This window comes from Anguilla rostrata, chromosome 14 (genome assembly GCF_018555375.3).
Source record: "Anguilla rostrata isolate EN2019 chromosome 14, ASM1855537v3, whole genome shotgun sequence".
NCBI classification, from domain to species: domain Eukaryota; kingdom Metazoa; phylum Chordata; class Actinopteri; order Anguilliformes; family Anguillidae; genus Anguilla; species Anguilla rostrata.
In genome coordinates, this window is record NC_057946.1 from 22022519 (window position 1) to 22043499 (window position 20981).

Sequence of the window (20981 nt, forward strand, 5' to 3'; positions counted from 1 at the left end):
ATCCACCAGCAAGGTACCATGAATAAAACAACCAGCCTTTCTCGGCACTTGGAAACACAGCATAGCTTACTTTTTTCAAGACATGAGTTTCAGTCAGCCAAGGGGCAGAGCTGCTAGTCAGAATGTGGGTTTCTGTCAGATCTCCTCCACGTGTGCTTGTGAGACGTTCAGAAACAATGCCATTAATTGTCAGTCATTTGGCGCCACACTAGCAGACTGACGAGTCCTTGATCTCACACGCGGAGGGAACGCACGCATTCACCACACAGGGTCTGAACTGTCTGAAGCTGCTCAAGTTTTCCTTGAGTTTTATTGCCTCTCAGCTGAAACTACAATAAGATGTTTGCTTGGGTGCTTAAGCTGTCTCCCAAGTTCCATAACACATAAAGCTCAGAGAAAAGCTGAGTTAGTAGAACTGTCTCACAGTGGTTTCATGTGGACCTCAACCAGATTGTTTACAGTATGTTGAAGCTGGGAGAGAGGGATTCCCACTTTTCTGTACTCCAGTCTTCCAACAAGGTGGGTTTTTATACTGCACTAACCATTTTCCTCAATGTAAAGGTTTGAATTTAGAAAAAAAGAGACATGAAAAAATGAGATGCACTGGTGCCCTTGAGAATTATTTTGGTAGAGCTGTCTTTTTAACACATTATTTCTCTGTATATCAAATCCACGGCACACAAGGTGATATGTCATGTGAAAATCTTTACCACATAGTCTCCCTTTCTCATACATGGATACCTTTCAGTTAGTCTCAGAAGAAGACAAATCTCAGGAGATCTCAAGATACCCAACTTAGCATGTGAGAACAGCACTTACTGTAGCAGCAATGGGCACACCAGGGACTTGCCAGCTTAGATATTTGTCAGACACTTAGAGGGCGGCTTGTAGAAGTGTGATGTACTTGACACATGTCTCTTGCTATTCAACCATTTGCCATTTCCTTGTGTCTCAGCTGATGTTTGTGTTAACCGCTGGATAGAACGTGTTCACCTTATTCTGAGCTGATGTGATTATTACGAAGATATTCAATATGTCCTGAAAAATTGGAAGGATTATGACTATAGGCCAATGTTTTGTAAATATTTCTTCCAGTCTACTTGTGAGGTATTTAAGCAGCTAGCTAGCTAGCAATAAAAACAGATTAGCCTACTAAATAAAATGAATTTACCATGTCACAATGCAGTCACTGGGGCAGATTGATGACATGGCTGAAAGACAGCAAGATTATAAACTGAACTGTTTATAAATGAACAGAGAAAGTGTATGTGTGTGTCTGTTTGTGTGTGTGTGTGTGCACGTGAGTGAGTGAGTGCGTGCGTGGGTGTTGGTGCGTGTGTGTGTGTGTGTGTGTGTGTGTGTGTATATGTGTGCGTACTTATGTGCCAAGTGTGACACAAAGCTCATAGGGGCAGATTGGAGATATTGACTTCAATCACAGTCTCTATGTATTGATTGGCAGTTTTACTATCTATTTTTTTCAATTATAGATTGCTCCATAGTCCTAACAATGTTGGAACAAGACTTTTAACAAACATTCAATGAAAAATGCTGTGCAGGAAGTAAAAATAATAAACTACTGCAGCATCCGTTTGAAATAATTTGTCAATTTTAATCAAGAACAAAGCATATCATAACATAAATATGCTGTGTAGTATGGTCAAGGACCTATTGTATGTGTTTTACCCACCCATTTACTGACCTTGTTTCGATGATTTCACTGCCCCGCATCCAGAAAAAGGAGGGGGTTGGGAAACCGGAGGCAGAGCACTCTAAAACAGCATCTTTCCCTTCAACGGCGGTCACTGCTATCGGCCTCTGCAGGAACACCAAGCCCCGCGTCACACCAGGCTCTGCAAAGCAAAGGGTGCAAACATAACTGCCGAGTTAATACATGCGTTCTCCTGAATGATCTGCGCAGCAGCAAAGCCGCTCCCCTCCCTCTATGACGCTATGACCAAACATGTGCCCCTCTCTGGGGCTCCCCCAATACGGTCGACACCAGGACTTGATCCCAGGCAATGGACCCTCCACAGCACTGGGAATGAGTGCTTTAGCTAGATGTGCAACCAGACACCACAACACTCAATTTTTTATGAGGCAGGTGTCATCTACACCCACTGCATTTTATAAAATAATATATTTAATACCTGTGCATTTAACAGAGTTCCCTGTCGGTGGACCTTGTGCAAAGTTAAAGCCTAAATAGAGCAGCCCAGCAAAAGGAAACTATAAACATCAGCTATCTGGCTGAAGAAAAAGTACTAAGTATGCATGGCTTACCATGCCAACTATTGCCATTTTTCAAAATTCTGTGAAATGAATCATCTGTGGGAAAGCTCTCCTTCCTAGCTAACAATGCTTATCTCCGTGAAACAGAGAGAGACTCCAATCAAATCGCAACCACTTTCAAGACTGATTGGCTCTCAATGATTTCACCTTTCAACAGAGCCAATTACTCTTTCTTCTTGGCCTTTATTCACAGGGGCAGGAACTGCACAACATATTTAGATTTTTTTCATTCAGTGAATTTTGTGGGCAGAGATCCAGCCAACTTTGAAATATGAAATATGAACACTTAGGTTAAATGGTGGTGTGTGTGCAAAAGTAGGTAGGTAGTAAAGTAGGTGCATGTACATGGAGATGTTACTGAGCACTCCAAAATTTAAGCTAAGTGTTCACCATACTGAAAACAGAATCCTGTCCAAACGCTCCTCAAAAAATAAAGCAAAACCAAACTGTAAAACACTCTCATTTATTCTGGCTGAAATAGAAAAGAGACAAAGTGCTTTGCGCATTCAAAATGAGTCAAAACCACATTTGTATATAAATGCTTTATTGTGCTATTATTTTTTTGTCATTTAACATCACTTACAAAAATGTAACTGCACTCGCAATATTTTATCACGGTACAGAATTATAGTTATCATATTGCCTCGGCCCCTTTCAAATCCGAAAACATTTTTCCTCCTCACAACAAGAGAGCGACACCGGCAGACGAAAAGGAGAGTGGGAAGACGGTGTTTGGTGCTACACAGTGTCGCCGAGGGCAACGCATTACCAGCAGCGCTTACACCGGGGTTCAATTTCATCTCTGCCACCAGCTGCTCAGGCCCAACCAACTTGCACCACATAATTCAGCCCCAATCACCACTGGGAATCAGCATGAGCACTGTTCACCCAAAGACCTGCAATTCACTCCAAGCCTGATTGCCCTTCACAAGAGCACACAGTACACAGGGCCCAGTGGCTAACAAGAGATTTATGTGACAGCCAGCCACTAACACTCCGAGATCCCTAGAACACATGCCCTTGAGATACAGCCTTCCCCTCAATTACACTTGGCTAGTTTGCTATATCAGACATGTTAGAGGGCACATGCTATACTGCTGATAGGGTGGTTAAAAATAATAATAATTGTAATCGAGTAAAACTTTTTTTGCATGGTGCAATAGACAGATGAAAGGTAAAAGAGCCTAGGTACAGGATGTGATATGGTGAGTAACCTGGAAGTTGAATGAAGGACTTTTTAGAGTTGAAAATAGAGCATGGGAACAAATATTTTGGAAATGTATATCAATGAGATGGAATATGGCTCATTACATTGGTGTGTAATGGAAACTGAGCCAGGCATACAAATTTGACTTCAGTCACTGTATCATACCAAAACCAGAATTTAAAATTAATTTCATTATAGGAAGTTAGCCTAAACCGAGCCCTATCCTACATGTTAAATATGCGCTTTCATGTTGAATGATTCATCATGTAGCCAGGGCTGTGAAAATTCAAGCTCAAAGTGGTAATTTAAAAAATATCAAAACAAAGACATTTCTGGTATTTAAATATAATGTATAAGTAATTTGCACAGTGAAAAGGGATCTTTATGAGAACAGGTTTGAAATTCAAGAGATGTTATCAGCAGGTAGGCATTCAACCAGCCAGACTGCACCTGTCAGCTCATCAAATGAGAAATCAATGGGCCATGCTCTCCTGCCCTTTATATTCAAAACTTTTAATTGCATAATGCCCTATATTCACTTTGACATGTTTGATCTGCAACAAACAATATAACACCCAATCTGTAAAATCTCTTCCATACATTTTAATGCCCCTTACTGATCCATTTATGTTGTAAAAGGGTTACTTCACCACTTTCTTGAAGAATAATAATCATTTTATGCTACTCAATTAGTGCATATATCAGTGTTTCTTAACCTATGGGTCTTGACTGTAATAATGTTAATTATACACAGGTCGTTTTTGGTCTCTGGCTTCCTGACCACGAGACTGACCCTCTGTCATGTCACGTTCATTATTAACTTTTTGGTCAACCAAGGCATAATGATGTGCCTGTCCCCTTCCTCTTGTGACCCTGCAATAAACTCTCTGCTTGATCAATTAGGCATCAGCTTGGGGCAAGGAACAGTCCCTTTTAGGACAAATGGGGAGCCTGATTTAACAGGCTTAAACATTAAAGCGGAAATCAATGGTTTATCTATCCATGCTTTATTTCGTGCACATCCCAGTTTGTCATGACTGGAACCTGTCGCGACCCTGACTTCAACGAAGAAGCCTTCCAGGAGGTCCATACACACCTGCAGTGGCCTTGGGCCAGCTGACGAGCTGACGCATCATCTAACGGAATTAAGCACTGGCCTCTCCTTTTATTTCCATTAAGGACTGAAACGCATTCTACAATCAAACCATAGGATAGCACAAAACATGGAATACCTTCTTAAGTAATTTTACTGCTGTTTGTTATGCTTGTTTTGCTATGCATATGTTGGTCCGAAATAGCAAATTCCCTGACCTTGTTGTGTTACATTGTTGAAACTTCATTTTATGAGACTAATTAAACAAACTAACCACATAATGTAAATTAGCGTGTCACTAACCCATAACACAAATTAACCTTTGTTAAATGGTAGTACTGTCAACCTCTATGTTTAGCCGTTGCAGAATTATCATTTCCTCTGATTAATATTATTCCTCATTTTATGCAAATTATTGTTTTCAGTTAGCTTATTCACATATTCATTATGATAGCCAATAAATATAAATCCTTTATTTCCAAACCATTGTCATGTCTATGTTATTTCACTCAACAGTTGGGTTTTACAGATGTACAGTATTCTGACTAGTTGTTGAAGTTCTTCTGAAAAAACCTGATCAAACTAAGGCTATGCTTGTATGTGTGTGTGAGGAGTCCCTGAAAGGTACAACACTAAAGTTAGTTTAATAACTAAAGTGAAATAAATTAAAGTTTAATAACTAGTGGCATACATGATGACACACCTGCTGCCAAAAAAAGAGTCTCTATTGAGGTAAGTAAGGCCACATTCGTTCTCAAATCATCGTTTGTCTCTAACCTTGAGAAAATGGTTTGGTCAGACAGTAAAATTCACATCAATCAAGAGCAGCTGGTGGTCTTTTACACTAGAAGAACCTGGGCCAAAACATACTGAGTGGTTCTGAAAATTGTTTCCTGTGTCTCTCATTCAGAATTCCTCCACAACATGAATGACAGTATGAATGAGTGATACAAGTTGAGTGAGATGTATGCTTTATTTTTCCTTTCAGTTGCTTCACTTAAGTCTATCGTATCAAAGGTTGCACATTAGATAATGGTATGATTCTCCCATTACTTGCAGGCCTTGGTCTTATGGTTGTAAACGGCACTAGTTTGTGGAAGCTGCAACACCACAGACAAACCCCTCCAAAACCATACACACCCCTTATAAGGCTGGAAAAACATCAACAATACAGGTAATGAGCTATACAAAATAATATAATGAAAGCATAAAAATGGTCATATAAAAGGTAAATTATATACCTTTGAACTAATACAATTGGGTCAAAGAAAAATATTTGTCTAATAGTAATATGTTTTCCCCAAAAGAATGCGTCACTATAACTCACACCCCTGTTTTCAGCACTTTGCGCTGGCAAAGGATAAGGGTTGGGAGCATTTGTATTAGTATACAGGTGTCTTCCTCTGACTATCTGCAAGCTTGACTTGTGAACTACGGTGTGATAAGAAGCAATGCTTGGCATCGTGCTTTTCTGCACTCTCCTGAATCGATAGTGGAGGCAACAATACATACACACACACACAGACACACACACACACACACACACACGCACACGCACACACACACTTACATACACTAATCAAATTCACATACAAAAAAAAGATTAATTTTAAAAAGGGAAAAGAATATTAATAATAAAAACAATTGCTAATTTTTTTTTTCTTCTTCAAAGTCATTGTTTGGAAATACTTTTTAAAAAATGACACTTGCATTTATTTGTTGCAGATAAAGACAGCAGGTGAATACAGGCCTGTGTGCTGTAAAAAACCTCTCTGTTGCTGTGGGGCCTGTGGGCGAGGTGGCGGCCTACCTGGCAGTACGCGGAGCTCCGCGTCGTTGCCGGTGCGGGCGCTGCCGGGGTTCTCGGCGAGGCAGCGGTAAGTGGCGGAGTCGGGCGGCTGCACCCGGCTGACCTGCAGCGAGCCCGACGGCAGCACCACCAGGCGGCTCTCGGGCGCGGTGGCGGAGGTGGAGGCGGAAGCGGAGGCGGCGGCGGCGGGCAGGTCTTCGCGGTTCTTCTGCCAGTGCACCACGGGCATGGGCTCCCCCGTCACCTCGCACCGCAGCAGTGCCGTGTCCCCCAGGTGGGTCGACACCGACTCTGTGGGCACCACCACGCGCAGGGGCCCTGGAGAAGGAAGGGAGGGAAGGAGGAGAAAAAAGAGTGAGAAAGTGAGTTTTTACAAGCAAAAAAATAGCATGAGAAAGTTAGAGAGCGAGGGATAGAGCACACTCTGGGCCAGTGAGGTTCTAGCTTCTGCAGCCATGATCCCTGGATCCTGCACCGTTCCTCTAACCCAGGGGCGTCAAACTGAATCCTGAGGGAGCCACAGTGTCTACGGGTTTTTGTGGTTTCCTTTCAATCAGCTGCCAATTGAGAATGAGGCCTTGTGTGGATTCCTTAGCCAATCAATGACTGAAATGAAACACTTGTGCCAAGAACACCCCAAAAACCAGCAGACACTGCGACCCTCCAGGAATAGAGTTTGACACCTATGCACTAAACCTTTTATGTTGTCATTTCTCTGCACGTGGAAATAAGTTGACAGATGTTCTGCGGTCTCTGTTGAAGCCCATCAGCCATATATTCGCTCAAATAGCAAATCCTTTGTTTTATAGTTGCCTCCTCTGGTGAAGGCCAAAATGAGCACTAAAGTTTTACATGACACACTCATGGTTGCAAATTTACAAGTCTGTTCTGAATAGAACAATTCACAGGCAGTAAAATTGCATCCAATATGAAGGCAACAACAAGAGAGAACCAATAACCAGTCCCCCAAAAAGAAGCAGGTAGAGAACATTGTCATTAGAGCAACTTAGTAAGTTGTGCGTATGGATATAAGTGTGTGTTCATGGATGTCTGTTATTTTAAGCTAAGCCAGAGAAACATGAAAAAACCAGGGTATTGAATAAAAGCATCACTTTAAGGATTTAAAAGACATGGGATAGGATTTAATCAATAGTACTAAACATCTTAAAGGGTAAATGCAATTTGATCAAACCAAAGCCAACCTTTATAGATTAATCTAGAATACTACGCTCATAAAGTGTGCTTTACTTGCTGCACTGAGATATAGCATCAGAGTTAAGTGCTTCTCTCCAGTGAAAATGAGCTTCTCTCAAAGACTGACACCATGAATAGCATCTGGTTCATCAGGCAGTCATATAAATACTGGCATTTTCCTGCTAAATGTATGAGGGCCATGCATTTCTAGCATGCTAAATAAAGACATACCATAGGAAAATATTCTATTGCTACTATAAGTTGACTTTCAATTCCAGTTTTTTTTTAAATAAAATATTGTTATCTATCATTGTTGAAGAACACTGAATTTTGCACTGTTTTACAAATTCAGATTTAAATGGTACAACTCATGCAGTTTATGCCAGGCAACGGCCAGCAAAATATTTTGTAATGACATAAGTGTGGAGGTGTTGGTTGATTTAGAGATGTAGAATAAGCTATGAAACACACACACACACACAAAATAGCTAATAGCTAATCTACACACAGGGGTTGTGCTTGAGTTAAAGAATTTGGAAACTATTACTTTTAGGAAACTAATGTCAAATTATACATCAGGACTATAGTGATTGTCTGTCCAAGGTAATAATATTTTATGTCTGTGTTGCTTTTACGCCGGACACAAATGAATCAAGCAACCCCTATGAGTTGATGCTGTCTGTTTGCTACGATGAGGCACTAGGCCCGGCATTCACCAGTAGTACTTAAAACAGAAGAAATGAGCAGTATGCAGATCCATGTTTCAATCAATGCACTCTTCCACAGGCATTGATTTTAAGGTGATGCAATGCTAGCCATTTTAACCAGGCACAAGCCAGAGTGCAGGCATGACTGATATAATGTCAATTAATCATTAAATAGATCAGAATATAGATTTCCACCAAATACTTGAACTATCAATACAGTTCACAGGGTGTAATACTGAAGCCCATAATGTTTTTAGACAACTACATTAGTTTTCATAAAAAAGTTGCAAAAATCATGTACGTATATTCCTCAGTTCATTACATTGTTTACTTTTTTAAAATGTATAATTTGTATGTCATACTATATTAATTAAAAGTTAATTTGGCCTCATCTCCAGCCTGAAAAACACTATTTGCAAGCCACACCTGGCCCTGGTTTCTTGATTTGCATATGTCCTTTCAGTGGCTAACTGTGGGACAGGGTTTTTTTTTTTTTCTGTGCGAAGCTTCACAGATCCAATCTTTAGGAAGTGCATTCATCATCAATGACAGCAAAATAAAATTGGCTGGTAGAGTCAATTCTTCAATGAACAAAACTGCTGTTTCACGCACCACTCTTGTGGCTGTGTGAAATACAAGAGACTAGTGGTAATTGGACACACTAGAAGTGCTATTGCTGCTGTAATGCGTGAGTGTGAACAGACAACAGTACCATCACCTGTTCCTGAGCCAAAGAAATAACAGATGTATAAACTAATCCTTTTAGTAGTATTCTGTTCACAACCCTGCCATTCTGCCATCCAGCAATTCAACAGGACGCGCAAAGTGTACAGAAATCCTTGCAATCAATGAAAACACTTCAACGAGGTATTACTGGTTCACTATGGAGCCCTGTGGTTTTTATATTAAATGGGGTCCCTTTATGGCAATTACACAGTACGGTGCTTTACAGGGCTAGTCATAATGTATTTTTAGATATGCATTTGCAGGAGGTTCTCCATTTTATATGGGCATAAGGTATTTACCAGTTTTTCGAATCATTGACCTTGCACATCACCACCAACTAATGTACTTAGTTCTTTGTTTAGTTTGTTTTTTTACTTAAGCCTCACATACCGCAATAGACATTTCCACCAGTCAACACAAAGAATCTGAACAGTCATCACTTGCTTTATGAAAAAGGTAAGTACAACAAGCAGAATCTTTGAATGTAGATGTGTTGAGAAAAATAAGATAGTACGCAGTTTAGATCTCAAACTGCACAGAAAGTGCTGTTTGGATGTTTAGGATACATGAGGCTGAGAAGGACACTCTGTCCATCCCAGTTACCGTCACCGTCCTCGCAGACAGCCTGGGAATCCTGTGGTCAAATTTATTTTCATCAGGCCGCCATTTTGTTCTTTTGCCTTGCTCTGCACAAAGGGGGCTGAGTGGAGCCTTCAAAGGCAACTCTAATGAGATATTCATTGACGGAGTAGGCAAATGTAAACACATATCAGGGGGAGGTGGGGGTTCAGGAAGTCTGTTTGGAATCAGCATCTCGGACCAAATCTGAGCTTTACGCCTAAGGCTTTTAAAACTGCCCAAGCTCAGCCTCCACTGAACACTTCTGTGAATAATCTAAACAATTCCATTTATTGTATTAAGTCAGTGGTTCTCAGCCCTCTTCTTGGAGATCTACCTCCCTGTAGGTTTTCACTCCAACCTGAACAAAGCACACCTCAATCAACAGCTGCAGATCTCATTAGTGAAATTAGATGTGCCAAATTAGGGTTGAAATGAAAACCAACAGGTTGGTAGATCTCACGGAAGAGGGTTAGGGACCCGTGTTTTAAGTTATAACCATTGTTATATGAGCGTGTGCATTTGTATGTACAGATAGAGGTATGTGATATCCTCATACACAGTTGTGTAAGTGTTATTTTGTAACACTTACACAACTGTGTTGCATCGGTGGACACTAAGAATAACAACAATTATTGTGTTCATATTTAGAAACTGGCATAATTTGGCATAATATGGAATAGATTGATTCCATTTTTAATCTGCCAATATGTACAAATTAAAATTCAGTAATAAATTCAAAAAACTCATTTACTTTTAAAAATCTACTTTCTCACTGTTGAACTAAATGTTCTAAAATGACTTAATAACAACTAAAATTATTATAGGGCATCCAATTAATAAAAAAATTAAATAACTGTTAAAACCATTCTAATGTTATAAGCCATGAGTACAGTATTATCCACTAGAGCGAGCTAATTAGTTTGAGTAGCAAATTAAACCTGAGGAGTCCTAATGTGGGAGCGAAATAGAATGCCATTAATACTAGTTCTTAACTGCTGGCATTTAAAAAATAAACAACCACAAGAGACTGAAATAAGGTAGGCTAAATGCTCGATGCTAAACTAGTATAATGCTTATATAAGTGTTATGTTTCAAATAAATGATAATGAATGGCATAATAAAAAGGGGCAAGCTCTATTTTTTTTCTTCATCCTTAGAAAGCCAAATCCTCCAGCAGAACCACAGAAGGGATAGGGTCAAAGGTCACAGAAAGGTCCTGACAGCTAGGGCTCAGCTCCCTGCAGGCATTACCCGAATGAAAGTGGATTACAGATGAAGGCTTAGCATTAAAATAGGTTACAGTACAAGCATATGAGGGTCCCCGAAGACTTTTCATTGAGACACTTGTTCATCGGTGTAAACTAAGGGGATTGGGAGACATTAAATCCGTTGAGACTGAGCCAAGGAAACATCTCACTCGTTAATCCACTAGACAACTTTGGACGTGTGAGAAAACTTTTAATGTCTATCGTCTCTTTTTGTGGCTGGAGAAAAAAGAGCCAACCAGCTTTACGGTCACTGGCCTGGATTTGTAACATACAAGTGACTTATGAGATGCCATAGCAATTTTTTTAGGGAACATGTAGACTTTTCCACACAAAATAAAAAACTAAATTGCATTCACAGCCTCACTGAAAGTCAATGGCAGTTTTCTGTACTCTCCGATTTCATTGCCAGCTATAATTTCATAGTTGCCGACCAAAACAATGCCCTTATCACATGCATCCATCTTTCTCCATAAAGAAAGGTCATTTGGTCAATCAGTAAATATCAAAATCTAAAAAAAATCAGCTAGTTACGTAATTAGCTACCAGTGCAGACTCTAGAGGGGTGCCATTTAAATTATTATATAAATATATACATATTACACACAGAGCTTGGACCTGAGTCAAAGATGCAAGAGCAGCATCATGCTGCAGTTCACAAACTGAGCGAGAGCTGGCAGAGATGGCCAGCGGTCCAATGAGACCCGGGTGTGGGGAAACCCAAGCCTCAGTCAGCAGCGCTCCTCGCCCTCCGCTCTGCTTAATGACGCTCAGGGCCTGAAATCGATATGGCTCGCTGGGCGAAACATCCAGTGATCAGAGGACCCGAGCACACGGTGACACTCGCCTCATTGGTCCACACGTATCATCAAAGCATAATAAAAACCAAATGGGGGTCTGGCTGAGAGAAACAAGAGTACATCTAAAGTGGCTCGAACGCTGATTGTAAGAAATCGCTGGCAGAATTGTAATTCCTTGCCTTGGAGATTGTTCAGCCCCTTGGAGTTCCTGACTGCATGAGCTGAAAAAATGAACCGAGACAGATTTTCATTGCTTCGTTCTTTTTTAGCTCCGCACATATGCAACCCATTTGACCTCCACCTGATTTATGCATTGATTACGCTGCAAGAATGCGAAACATTCAGTGTTTTCACTTTCATTGAGATGGAGAACAGATGTTGTTGTTTACATAAAGACCCACGAATGCAGCCAGGACATCTGCTGGGGGGGGCTTCTTGCTCTGATTAATCTCCACAATCCTGTTTCTAATCTATCACAGAGAATCTCCAATCACACGCATTTCACAGGAGGCTGCTCCACCATCCTGCCCTCGCCCATGGAGTGATGGGAACCAGCAAATTAAAACACAAGCTCTCAGAAAGCTAAATCTATAAATAGAAATGTATTCATATTCCATAATGGAATTTGAAACCCCCAGATCTTCCTCGAAGGAAATCCTGCTAAAACTTTTGCATTCAGTCTAACTGCCATGCTCTTTCTCTTTAACTAAATATGAATTACTTTTTCATATTAGCATTACCTTGCCATCACAAGATAAATGTCAGTTGATGTGAAATGTGAAAAAGAAATGTTTGACAAATCATGGAAAAAAATGTTCTTATAAAATGCAAAATGCATTCAAATTTGCATGGCGCTCCTTGAATTTATAATTTATAGTACAATTATCTACTAAAATATACTGAATTGCATTGGCATGTACTGTATGTAGCAGTATACCAGTTAAATTCTGGACACCTGCCTAATTAAATTATCTATCATATAGCCTACATGTTAAAGTGTACATTCATCATCTGGTTATATTCATATCCATAAAACACAGGTTGGCACATGTATCTGGCAAAAGAGTTAGATATATGCATTTAATTTCAGATTAAGAAAACAAGTTTCTATACTTACTTCTTGGTACACAACTTTTATATGAATACTGACTATACTTCTTATAGCATTGAAAGTCATATAGCCTACCTAAGATGCATTTATTGAAGCATGGTGCTATATGTTGTCATAAACCTCTCTCTTATCGTCAATCAGTTTTATGTTCAAAATGAACCTTTTAAAAGGCAAACAAAATTAAGTTGAATATTACTGCCAATGGAGCAAAGACAGGGCAGCTCAAAATTAAAAAAATATATAGTATACCCAGTAGTAGCCCCCACATTAGCTTGGATTCAAATAGTCTGTCCTCAACTTTGAACATACTCACAGTTAAAACCAATTTTTCTGTGGGTGGTACAATGGTCTCCAAAATAAACTCACTAAAATGTCATCAGTCAAACAAATGCTGTCTGAATGAAACCCACTCTCTCTCGCTTTCATACAGCACAAAAGTCATTTCAAAACTGTATGACAGTAATGATAGAAATAAAAGAACATTGCAAATATAAAAATATGAAGATAAACACAGATAATTATCTGTCCAAAAACAAAATAATGCCTACAGTATATAAATCATCAATACACATGTCCATCCAAAATCTTCAGCAATGAAACCCATTTTCTCATAGTGAACTTACTGTACTTTTACAGAGAGCGAACAAATATTTATGCCAGAAGAGGAGAACATTTAATATTATATAAGAGTATATGTACAGTATATAAAATGATATACATATGCAATTATGCATTGTGAAAGCATCCATTTTTACATTTGGACTTTACTTTTAAACTGTATTGTTCAGCAAGCAGCAGAACATTGTTGATATCCAAAGTGATTTAGTCAACAATCAATTGTCTAAAATATTTGACGTGATTAATGGTTTGGCTCAACAACTGAGATAAATGCAGCGGCTTGAGAGAACAGACACAAAACAGGAGATTGAACTGCTGTTCTTTGAGCTCCAGATGCTTTCCCTACAGATACAGAGATGCACAATCAAAGCTAAGCTTATACAGTAGATCCATTTTTCAACCCATATTGGGCGGGATTTTTTTTCTATAAATCCACTGGAGCATCTGGGACTTGAACCTCATGCAAGCTGTCCAGCAAGTTTATTTATTTATTTATTTTGCACTGCCAAGCTTAGTTACACTAAAGGTGACCATACTGGCTTTAGTAAAACATAACGATGCATTTGTTCCACCGATGGACATGACAACTTTGAACAACTGTGAAAAATCATGAGAAGCTGTGCTGAAGGACATTTTGCTACATTTCAATGATGTCTCTGAAACACCAATGCCTCCAAATATGATCCAGCCAACCATTCAATTGCACATTCGGATGCAGAAAATTCTGTAAAAAAACATGTTTTAAGTAAATAATTTAATCTGAGATGGCACATCCATGTATAAAGATTTAGCATAGTTCAGCTGATGCGGTTAACTTGAGGATACCATTTCAAAATGTAAATAACACTCACACTAGAAAGTAAATCTACCCATAGTGAATTAGCTACTTATGGAACACCTTATCAGCACTTTTAGTGGAGCTGCAGCCATAGTTCAAAGACTCATTCGTAGTGGGCTGAATATACTGTTCTTGTGGCTCTAATGAAGAGGCCGATCAACCAGTGAGAAGTATCTCCCATTCTGATTGCCCAGCATGTAATTGTCCTGTTTATTTGCTGTAAGAAGAGGTGGTAACATAAATCTTGGATAATAAGCACATCATTAGCCATTGCTTTAAAAATCAGACAACTAAAATACTCTTCCTGACAGGGATGTTGGCACTGTAGCACTTGATTTGGCTACTTCACAGAGTAAAGAAAAGAAAATTTCCTAAAATCCAAGAATGGCAAGAGAGAGGAAAATGCAAATAAAATGTGCTGCATTCTCAGCCATAACGGACCATAACCTTCATTAAATGCAGATTACACTGCCGCCCACCATGCTGAATTAGAGCAGCTACTTGATAATCTTTACGAGTTGCGAGCGGGGAGACTTATCGCTGCTCAGACACCGCCTGTGAGGCGTAGCCCGCAGAACGGAGTCAAATCGAGTCGCGCGAAAATAAAAAATAAAGGCCAGCTTTGGTCAGCATATTATTCTGCTGCATTAAGACAAAAAGGATTAACATAACGCCAGTGGGCGTGTAGCGTCTGCACGTGCAGAGGGGCTAAGCCTGGGCTTCATTATCAGACGCAGAGCCTCGAGCGAGCTCACGGTATCAGGGGAGATGTAAATCCCACCGTCGTAATGATTACCTTCGCCTCGTAAATTTGAGGAGACCAACAGCCGTCTACGACATTTATCTTGCTCAGTCTCCGATGCAGGGGCCCGCAGTGACAGGGAAGAAGGAATGAAATAAAAGAGAAAGGCCGGCAATTTGACGGTGTCACCCCGGCTCCGGCGGCAAAAGCCGCAGCCAATTTCTGTGACGGGTCCATTCTTTGCTCATTTTACTCTCACGGATGTCAGACGTGCAGCGCCTTAACGCGGGCGAAGCGGGTAGACCGTTGCTGCGCACGCGTACCTGTACGTTCACAAGCAGAACCGAGACCATGACGCCCAGTGAAAATGTCACACCAGAGAAAAATTGTTTAGCCTCCCTTTCAGGGGCCTGCGCATTGCAGCAATAGACTTTCTTTAGTGTTAGCCCCCTGCCCTCACCACGTCTGTCATTTTGTTAAATCCCCCACCTACAAATTCCCCAACAGACACCTTCAGACAGGAGCTGGCACAACATACTACGGGCGTTTGTAATATATTGTGTGTACAGTGTGTGTGTGTGTGTTAGAGAATGTCTCTTCAGACTTCTTTTGTTATTTTTAGTTTTCTTAGGGTGACAAGCATAGCTGACATCTGGATGCCATACATACCACAGAGGGTTTGGCAATTTTTATAGTTCACCAAAGAAATAGCAGACTGACCACAGACCTTCACTCCTTGTAAACTCCTCGTTACTGTTCACTCTGACCTCACGCAAACACACAGAATTCACTTACTTTTCATTACTTCAACACAGCCATACAATAAAGCCACAGAATCAGGGTATGTTGTAATTCCTCTCAAATTTTGCATTATCTTGCATTTCTTCCTCTTTTTTTTTGTTTACTGCCACCAGCACCGCTCTTCTTATTTCTCCCCATTGGTCAATACCCATTTCAAACAAAGCCAAGTGCGCTTTCCCCAATCACACCATCTGTTCATTGCTCACAGTAGCCAATCACAAGGTACGCAAGTATAAACAAATAATTTTTTTAATGAAGAAAAAAATCTTTATTAAGAAACACAGGCCCAAGTTACTTACAAGAAAAAATACATAGCATCACTTTGCATATGGCAGTGAAAATTGTAACTCTGGTAAGCATAAAAGTAGGACCTGTTTTATATATATAGTAATGTGGCTTTGTTGGGAAAACATTTCCACTAAGATATTTTGTATACTACACGCAGAAACAGATGGATATATTAAGGATGTTATTTAATCTAATTGCCTTGTTCAAGGGTCAAACCGCTGTGCCTCATCTGGGAATCGAACCCGAGACTCTTTGGTTACAAGCTCGGTCTTCCACCAGAACACCTCATTTTGTGGTTTGGGAACTTGCTGTAGACAGAAGGAAAAGGAGTAAAGGGCAAGCCTCTTTTCAGCAGTATCCCAGGGTGCATCTCTCTGACAGCTTTACAGAAAAAACACACACACAACACACAGTCATATCCCCAATAATACTACATTTTCAATGTCTAGCTTCTAAAGATCCATTCTGCCTCTCGCGGGCTGCTATTGTGTATCCGTGATATAATGCCCCCAGAGAATTACGCAGTAGAAGCAACTGTACTGTACGTAGCATGGTTGTGACATTTCAGATTTGGTGGGGAAAAAAAAAACCACATGAAAATATTAATGAATATATTGGCCACAATATCATTTGCATAATATGCATATAATTAATACATCCCAAATGCAGCATAATAATAATAATAATAATAACAATAATAATAATTCACCACTGCTCGTCATTGCTCGTCAAGTGCCAAGCTGTTTGAACTGACATCGGGCAATTATGTTTTCCTAAAGCCAGTGGAGCTACAAAAGGAGGATTCTTCAAACATTAATTAATGACTTTGCAGTGTGCTCGTCAACACCATCATGTCTCACAAGGCCTGCCCCTGTTGTGATCACTTATTCACATGGATATTTGCACCTGCTTGCCCCCCTGTCATCTCGTGCACGGAGACTCTCTGTCCCGCCACCAAAGTCTATTAGCTAATCACACCACACTTTGCCCAACGCTCGCACAGTAATTGGCTCAGAGGCGAGGTCTCAGGCTGTCAGTCAGAGGGGTTGCCCTCCGTCTCATTAGCACCGCAAACAACTACTGTGCCCTGTGTACCAGCTGTGCTGAAAGCCATTCTGGAGCATTAATGACTACTAATTGATTTGGAGGCCTGTGACCTTCCTTGTTAATAAAAGGAGGAGGGGAAAAAATAATATGGAGTGGATTTGTGAGGGTGGAAGGGTGCTATTCTTTCTTTTACCCCTACACACTTTAAACATTTAACATTAAAAAAATAACATTTTCCATATCATGCACAATGCAATAGACATACCTGTGTAATTATGGAAATAAGATTTTTCAGTGAAATTATATATAATAAAGAGCATATATATAAATGAATTCAATATATGTACATAATTACATGTAACTGTCCCTTTTTGCTTTTAAAACTGCACAGCAGGACTCTTTCAATAAAACTAATATAGAATAAGTTACTGTATATACACCAAACAAGGCTGTTTTGGCCATGAAGTAAACCTGTACCCTCAGTAAAAACTTGACAGTTAGCCCTGGAAGGCTTGTGCTATATTTCTTTAAAAATACCTTTTTTTTACATTATTTTACCTGCCAACAATTATAATGCAGAATGACTTTGTTTTTGTGGGAAAGGGAATGACTTCCTAAATACTAAAGACAGCCAGCTATATATAATATGATATTATATAATACTGTCAGAAAAATTCTATCATAAACACAAGCACGCACACGCACACAGACACACACATACACACAAATTTTACATTAATTTAGCATTTCAACAAATATATATATATATATATATATTCATAATAGCTAAACAGGGATAAGTGAGGGATTTCATTTTAACAATGAGAATTCTGCTCCAATTGCTATTGTGACTATTTCATTTATAATGGTTTTGGCAAACATGTTGTCTGCTGGACTGGCTGATTTGCTGAAAAAAAGCAAATAGGCTATAGTGCACAAGGACAGAGCAGTCCATCGCTCATTCAGGCAAACAACCCAAAGACAAATTGCACAGTAACTTGAAATAAACAGTGAGGGTACGTATGGGGGAGGCAGATAACCAGACATCCTTCAACACTGCACTTGGGAAGAAAAGAGAACGAGACATTTTCATTGAGAGACCAGCTGGGTCCTTGCATTTTCATGCACAAAAAAATGCCTCATGCACCCAGTCTCGCACACACTTCAATTTATAGGGAAAAATGCTTTTGTCTCTCAAAAAGTTTACTTTGAAAGCAGACGTCTCAAACCCACCCACCTGTACAGGAAGGTCTTGAAACAAGCCCTCCGGCTGACAAACCTAGCCTACGAAGAAGCAGCAATCTTTTGCAAAACAAGATATATTGGGTTGGGTGCATCTGACAAAAGGAGATACAGCTAAGATGCAGTCAGTTCTGCAAAAACATGGCTTTAGATGAATGGATCGTGATCAGAAGTAACACACAGCTGGAATTACTACACCGTGGCCCATATCTTTGGGCAAGTTTTTTTCAGTCTTGTGGATTTTTTTATGTTGTGTAAGTAATACCCACTGAGTTTCAGGGCTGACATTAAAAGGTTCTGCAAAATCCCCAGAGCAGCGCCATCTTAAACTTGTACACACTCCTTTGGACTCCCACAGGGACCTTTAAAGCTAACACAAAAATAGGTTTTGGTTTGTAGACACTATTCTGGTATCATTCAAAACTCAAGTCAAATGTACTATATATATATATGCTCACTCACACACACACACACACACACACACACATATATATATATATATATATATATACAGTATGCCCAATGCATGATGCGACCCCCCTGCGACCCTGCCCAAGATAAGCGGGTTTAGATAATGGATGGATGGATGGATGTATATACAGAGAGAAAGACGGGGCGGGGGGTGGACGTATGTGGGAAGACAGAACAGTAAATTCATGGCAAGGAGAGCAAGGAAAATAACTTCTATGCAATAGATCAATAGATAAAGATGTTATGGGCCTCCAATCCCAGAGAAAGTGTTCAGTTTGGATAAAGCAAACACCCGTGTTTCATTTAACTTCACATTTACAAACACTACTTTTAGCCCATATTCATGACACAGTCTAATGATACACATGCACCCACATCACGCCACTGATAATTACCGAGATTTCAGATTATCCTATTTCCTTTTAAGTCTATGTCATCTACATTACATTGTTGCTGCTCCTTTTCATAAAGACAGGCTTGTGGCTTAGAAATTCTGCTACAACTATTCAGCGAACTTCCATTTTGCCACTAAACATATCGTTGAAAAAAAAAAATCATCTGACGTTCATTTAAATGATGCAAATCAGCTGACGACACATTCGGGTGAGGCAGTCTTCAGGGATAATTTGATATAGGAGTAGTTCAATTTAGCACAGTCTGCCTGAGAAAGCCTGATAATTTTGCACATCATTAGCAAACTCACCCATGGAAATGTAGAGAGGAGATAAGATACAGAAAAACAACAAATTATTACCATCCTCATTACTGTAATATTCCAGCAAATGACTTCCACGAAGTGCTAATCATCAATTATTTTAAACAAACAAACATCCTGTTTCTTTTCTAAAAGGAGGTCAATTAATTTAGCTATAAGTGCACATTTAAAGTCAAATAAATCTGGGAAAACTGATGAAAGCAACCAAAAGGACAGCCAAGACATCTGCACCAAATTATCTGCAGTGTTGCTTGTTTACCTTTTAGCCCCTTGCTGATTTCCAAGCAACAGCTCAAAATTTGTTCTAAGCTAATGCGCAAACTGTGCAACAGGGAACGATCCACTGTGCCATGTTCTGTTCTGTAGGAAAGGGGAGCGTTCCCCAATTAGCGCATGCTCTTAAACATTCCAACTCCGACATGAAAGGTTCCATGCGAAAGTCAGAGCCAAATTCCCGCGGAATCTCTGAAAAATTAATGGAGGCTCGGTCGGTTCAGGCAGCATCTGCCTCAGAAGCCCGGCTTCAAAGCGCCAGCGCCCAGCCCGACCGCGCAGGTTCTGGAAGCGCCGGCTCCTCCAGAACGGGGGCCAGGACGGGGCTTTTGTTTCGGCTTGACGGCTGAGAGCGCTTCAGCGATGACAAGCTGTCCCGCGCATCTGGCACGCTCATTGGCGCTAATGCGACCGGGCATGGGGGAGCGTTTAAAATGAGCCAGCGAGGCTTCGGCGTGGCAGAGCCCCTCGGATCAAGCTAATGAAACACCGAGACCGAGATTATTGCTCTGGTTTAGAGTCGGCGCGGTGAATGTTGTCTCGGTAAATCTCCCAAAAAAATCTCCAATTTGCAAGGTCTGAGTTTCCGGCATTACCGTGACACTCTGAAGGGCACTTTCAACACCAACTACTTACTGGTCCGACTGCAGGAAACAGAAGAGTCAGTGCCTACACTGTGGAAATATACTCATTTCAATGCAGACATGCATACTAATGCCTGGCAGAAAATAAGAGAGAATAAGCCTTCAGAAGCCTGGAGAGTAGACACAAGCAGCTGTTGGGAGCGAGCATGCTGCTGCATTAAGCTCAGAAAGAAAGATATTCAGCTAAATCAAAAAACACATTTTTAATGTACGTACATAGTATGGAACCGACGGACAAAACTGCATTTAAACATATTTAGTATCCCTGGAAGCTTTTCATAACTCTTCAGTTCGCAGGTAGTAGCCAGTTAAATAAAATGTCCATCTTGCTATTAGCTTTGAATTGCCAAAATGAATTAAATGAAAAACTAATAACAATAATTTGTACACAATCTGAAATAATGCAGCCCAGATTCAATCAACATTTCTCTTTAACTTTGATCCAGGATTAAAAGCATGTGTTGGTGTTTTTCCAT

At 40.2% G+C, this 20981-nt stretch overlaps 1 protein-coding gene across 2 annotated transcripts in view; it reads right to left on the minus strand.

The window, feature by feature from the left end:
* dcc (DCC netrin 1 receptor) overlaps positions 1 to 20981 on the minus strand; it is a 368326-nt gene that overhangs the window by 121162 nt on the left and 226183 nt on the right. For both annotated transcript variants that reach the window (XM_064307455.1, XM_064307454.1), the window contains 2 exons: positions 6403 to 6720; positions 1703 to 1853 (listed from right to left, as the gene is read on the minus strand). In XM_064307455.1, the coding sequence (XP_064163525.1) occupies positions 1703 to 1853; positions 6403 to 6720 (469 nt within the window). The remainder of the gene's footprint in view (positions 1 to 1702; positions 1854 to 6402; positions 6721 to 20981) is intronic.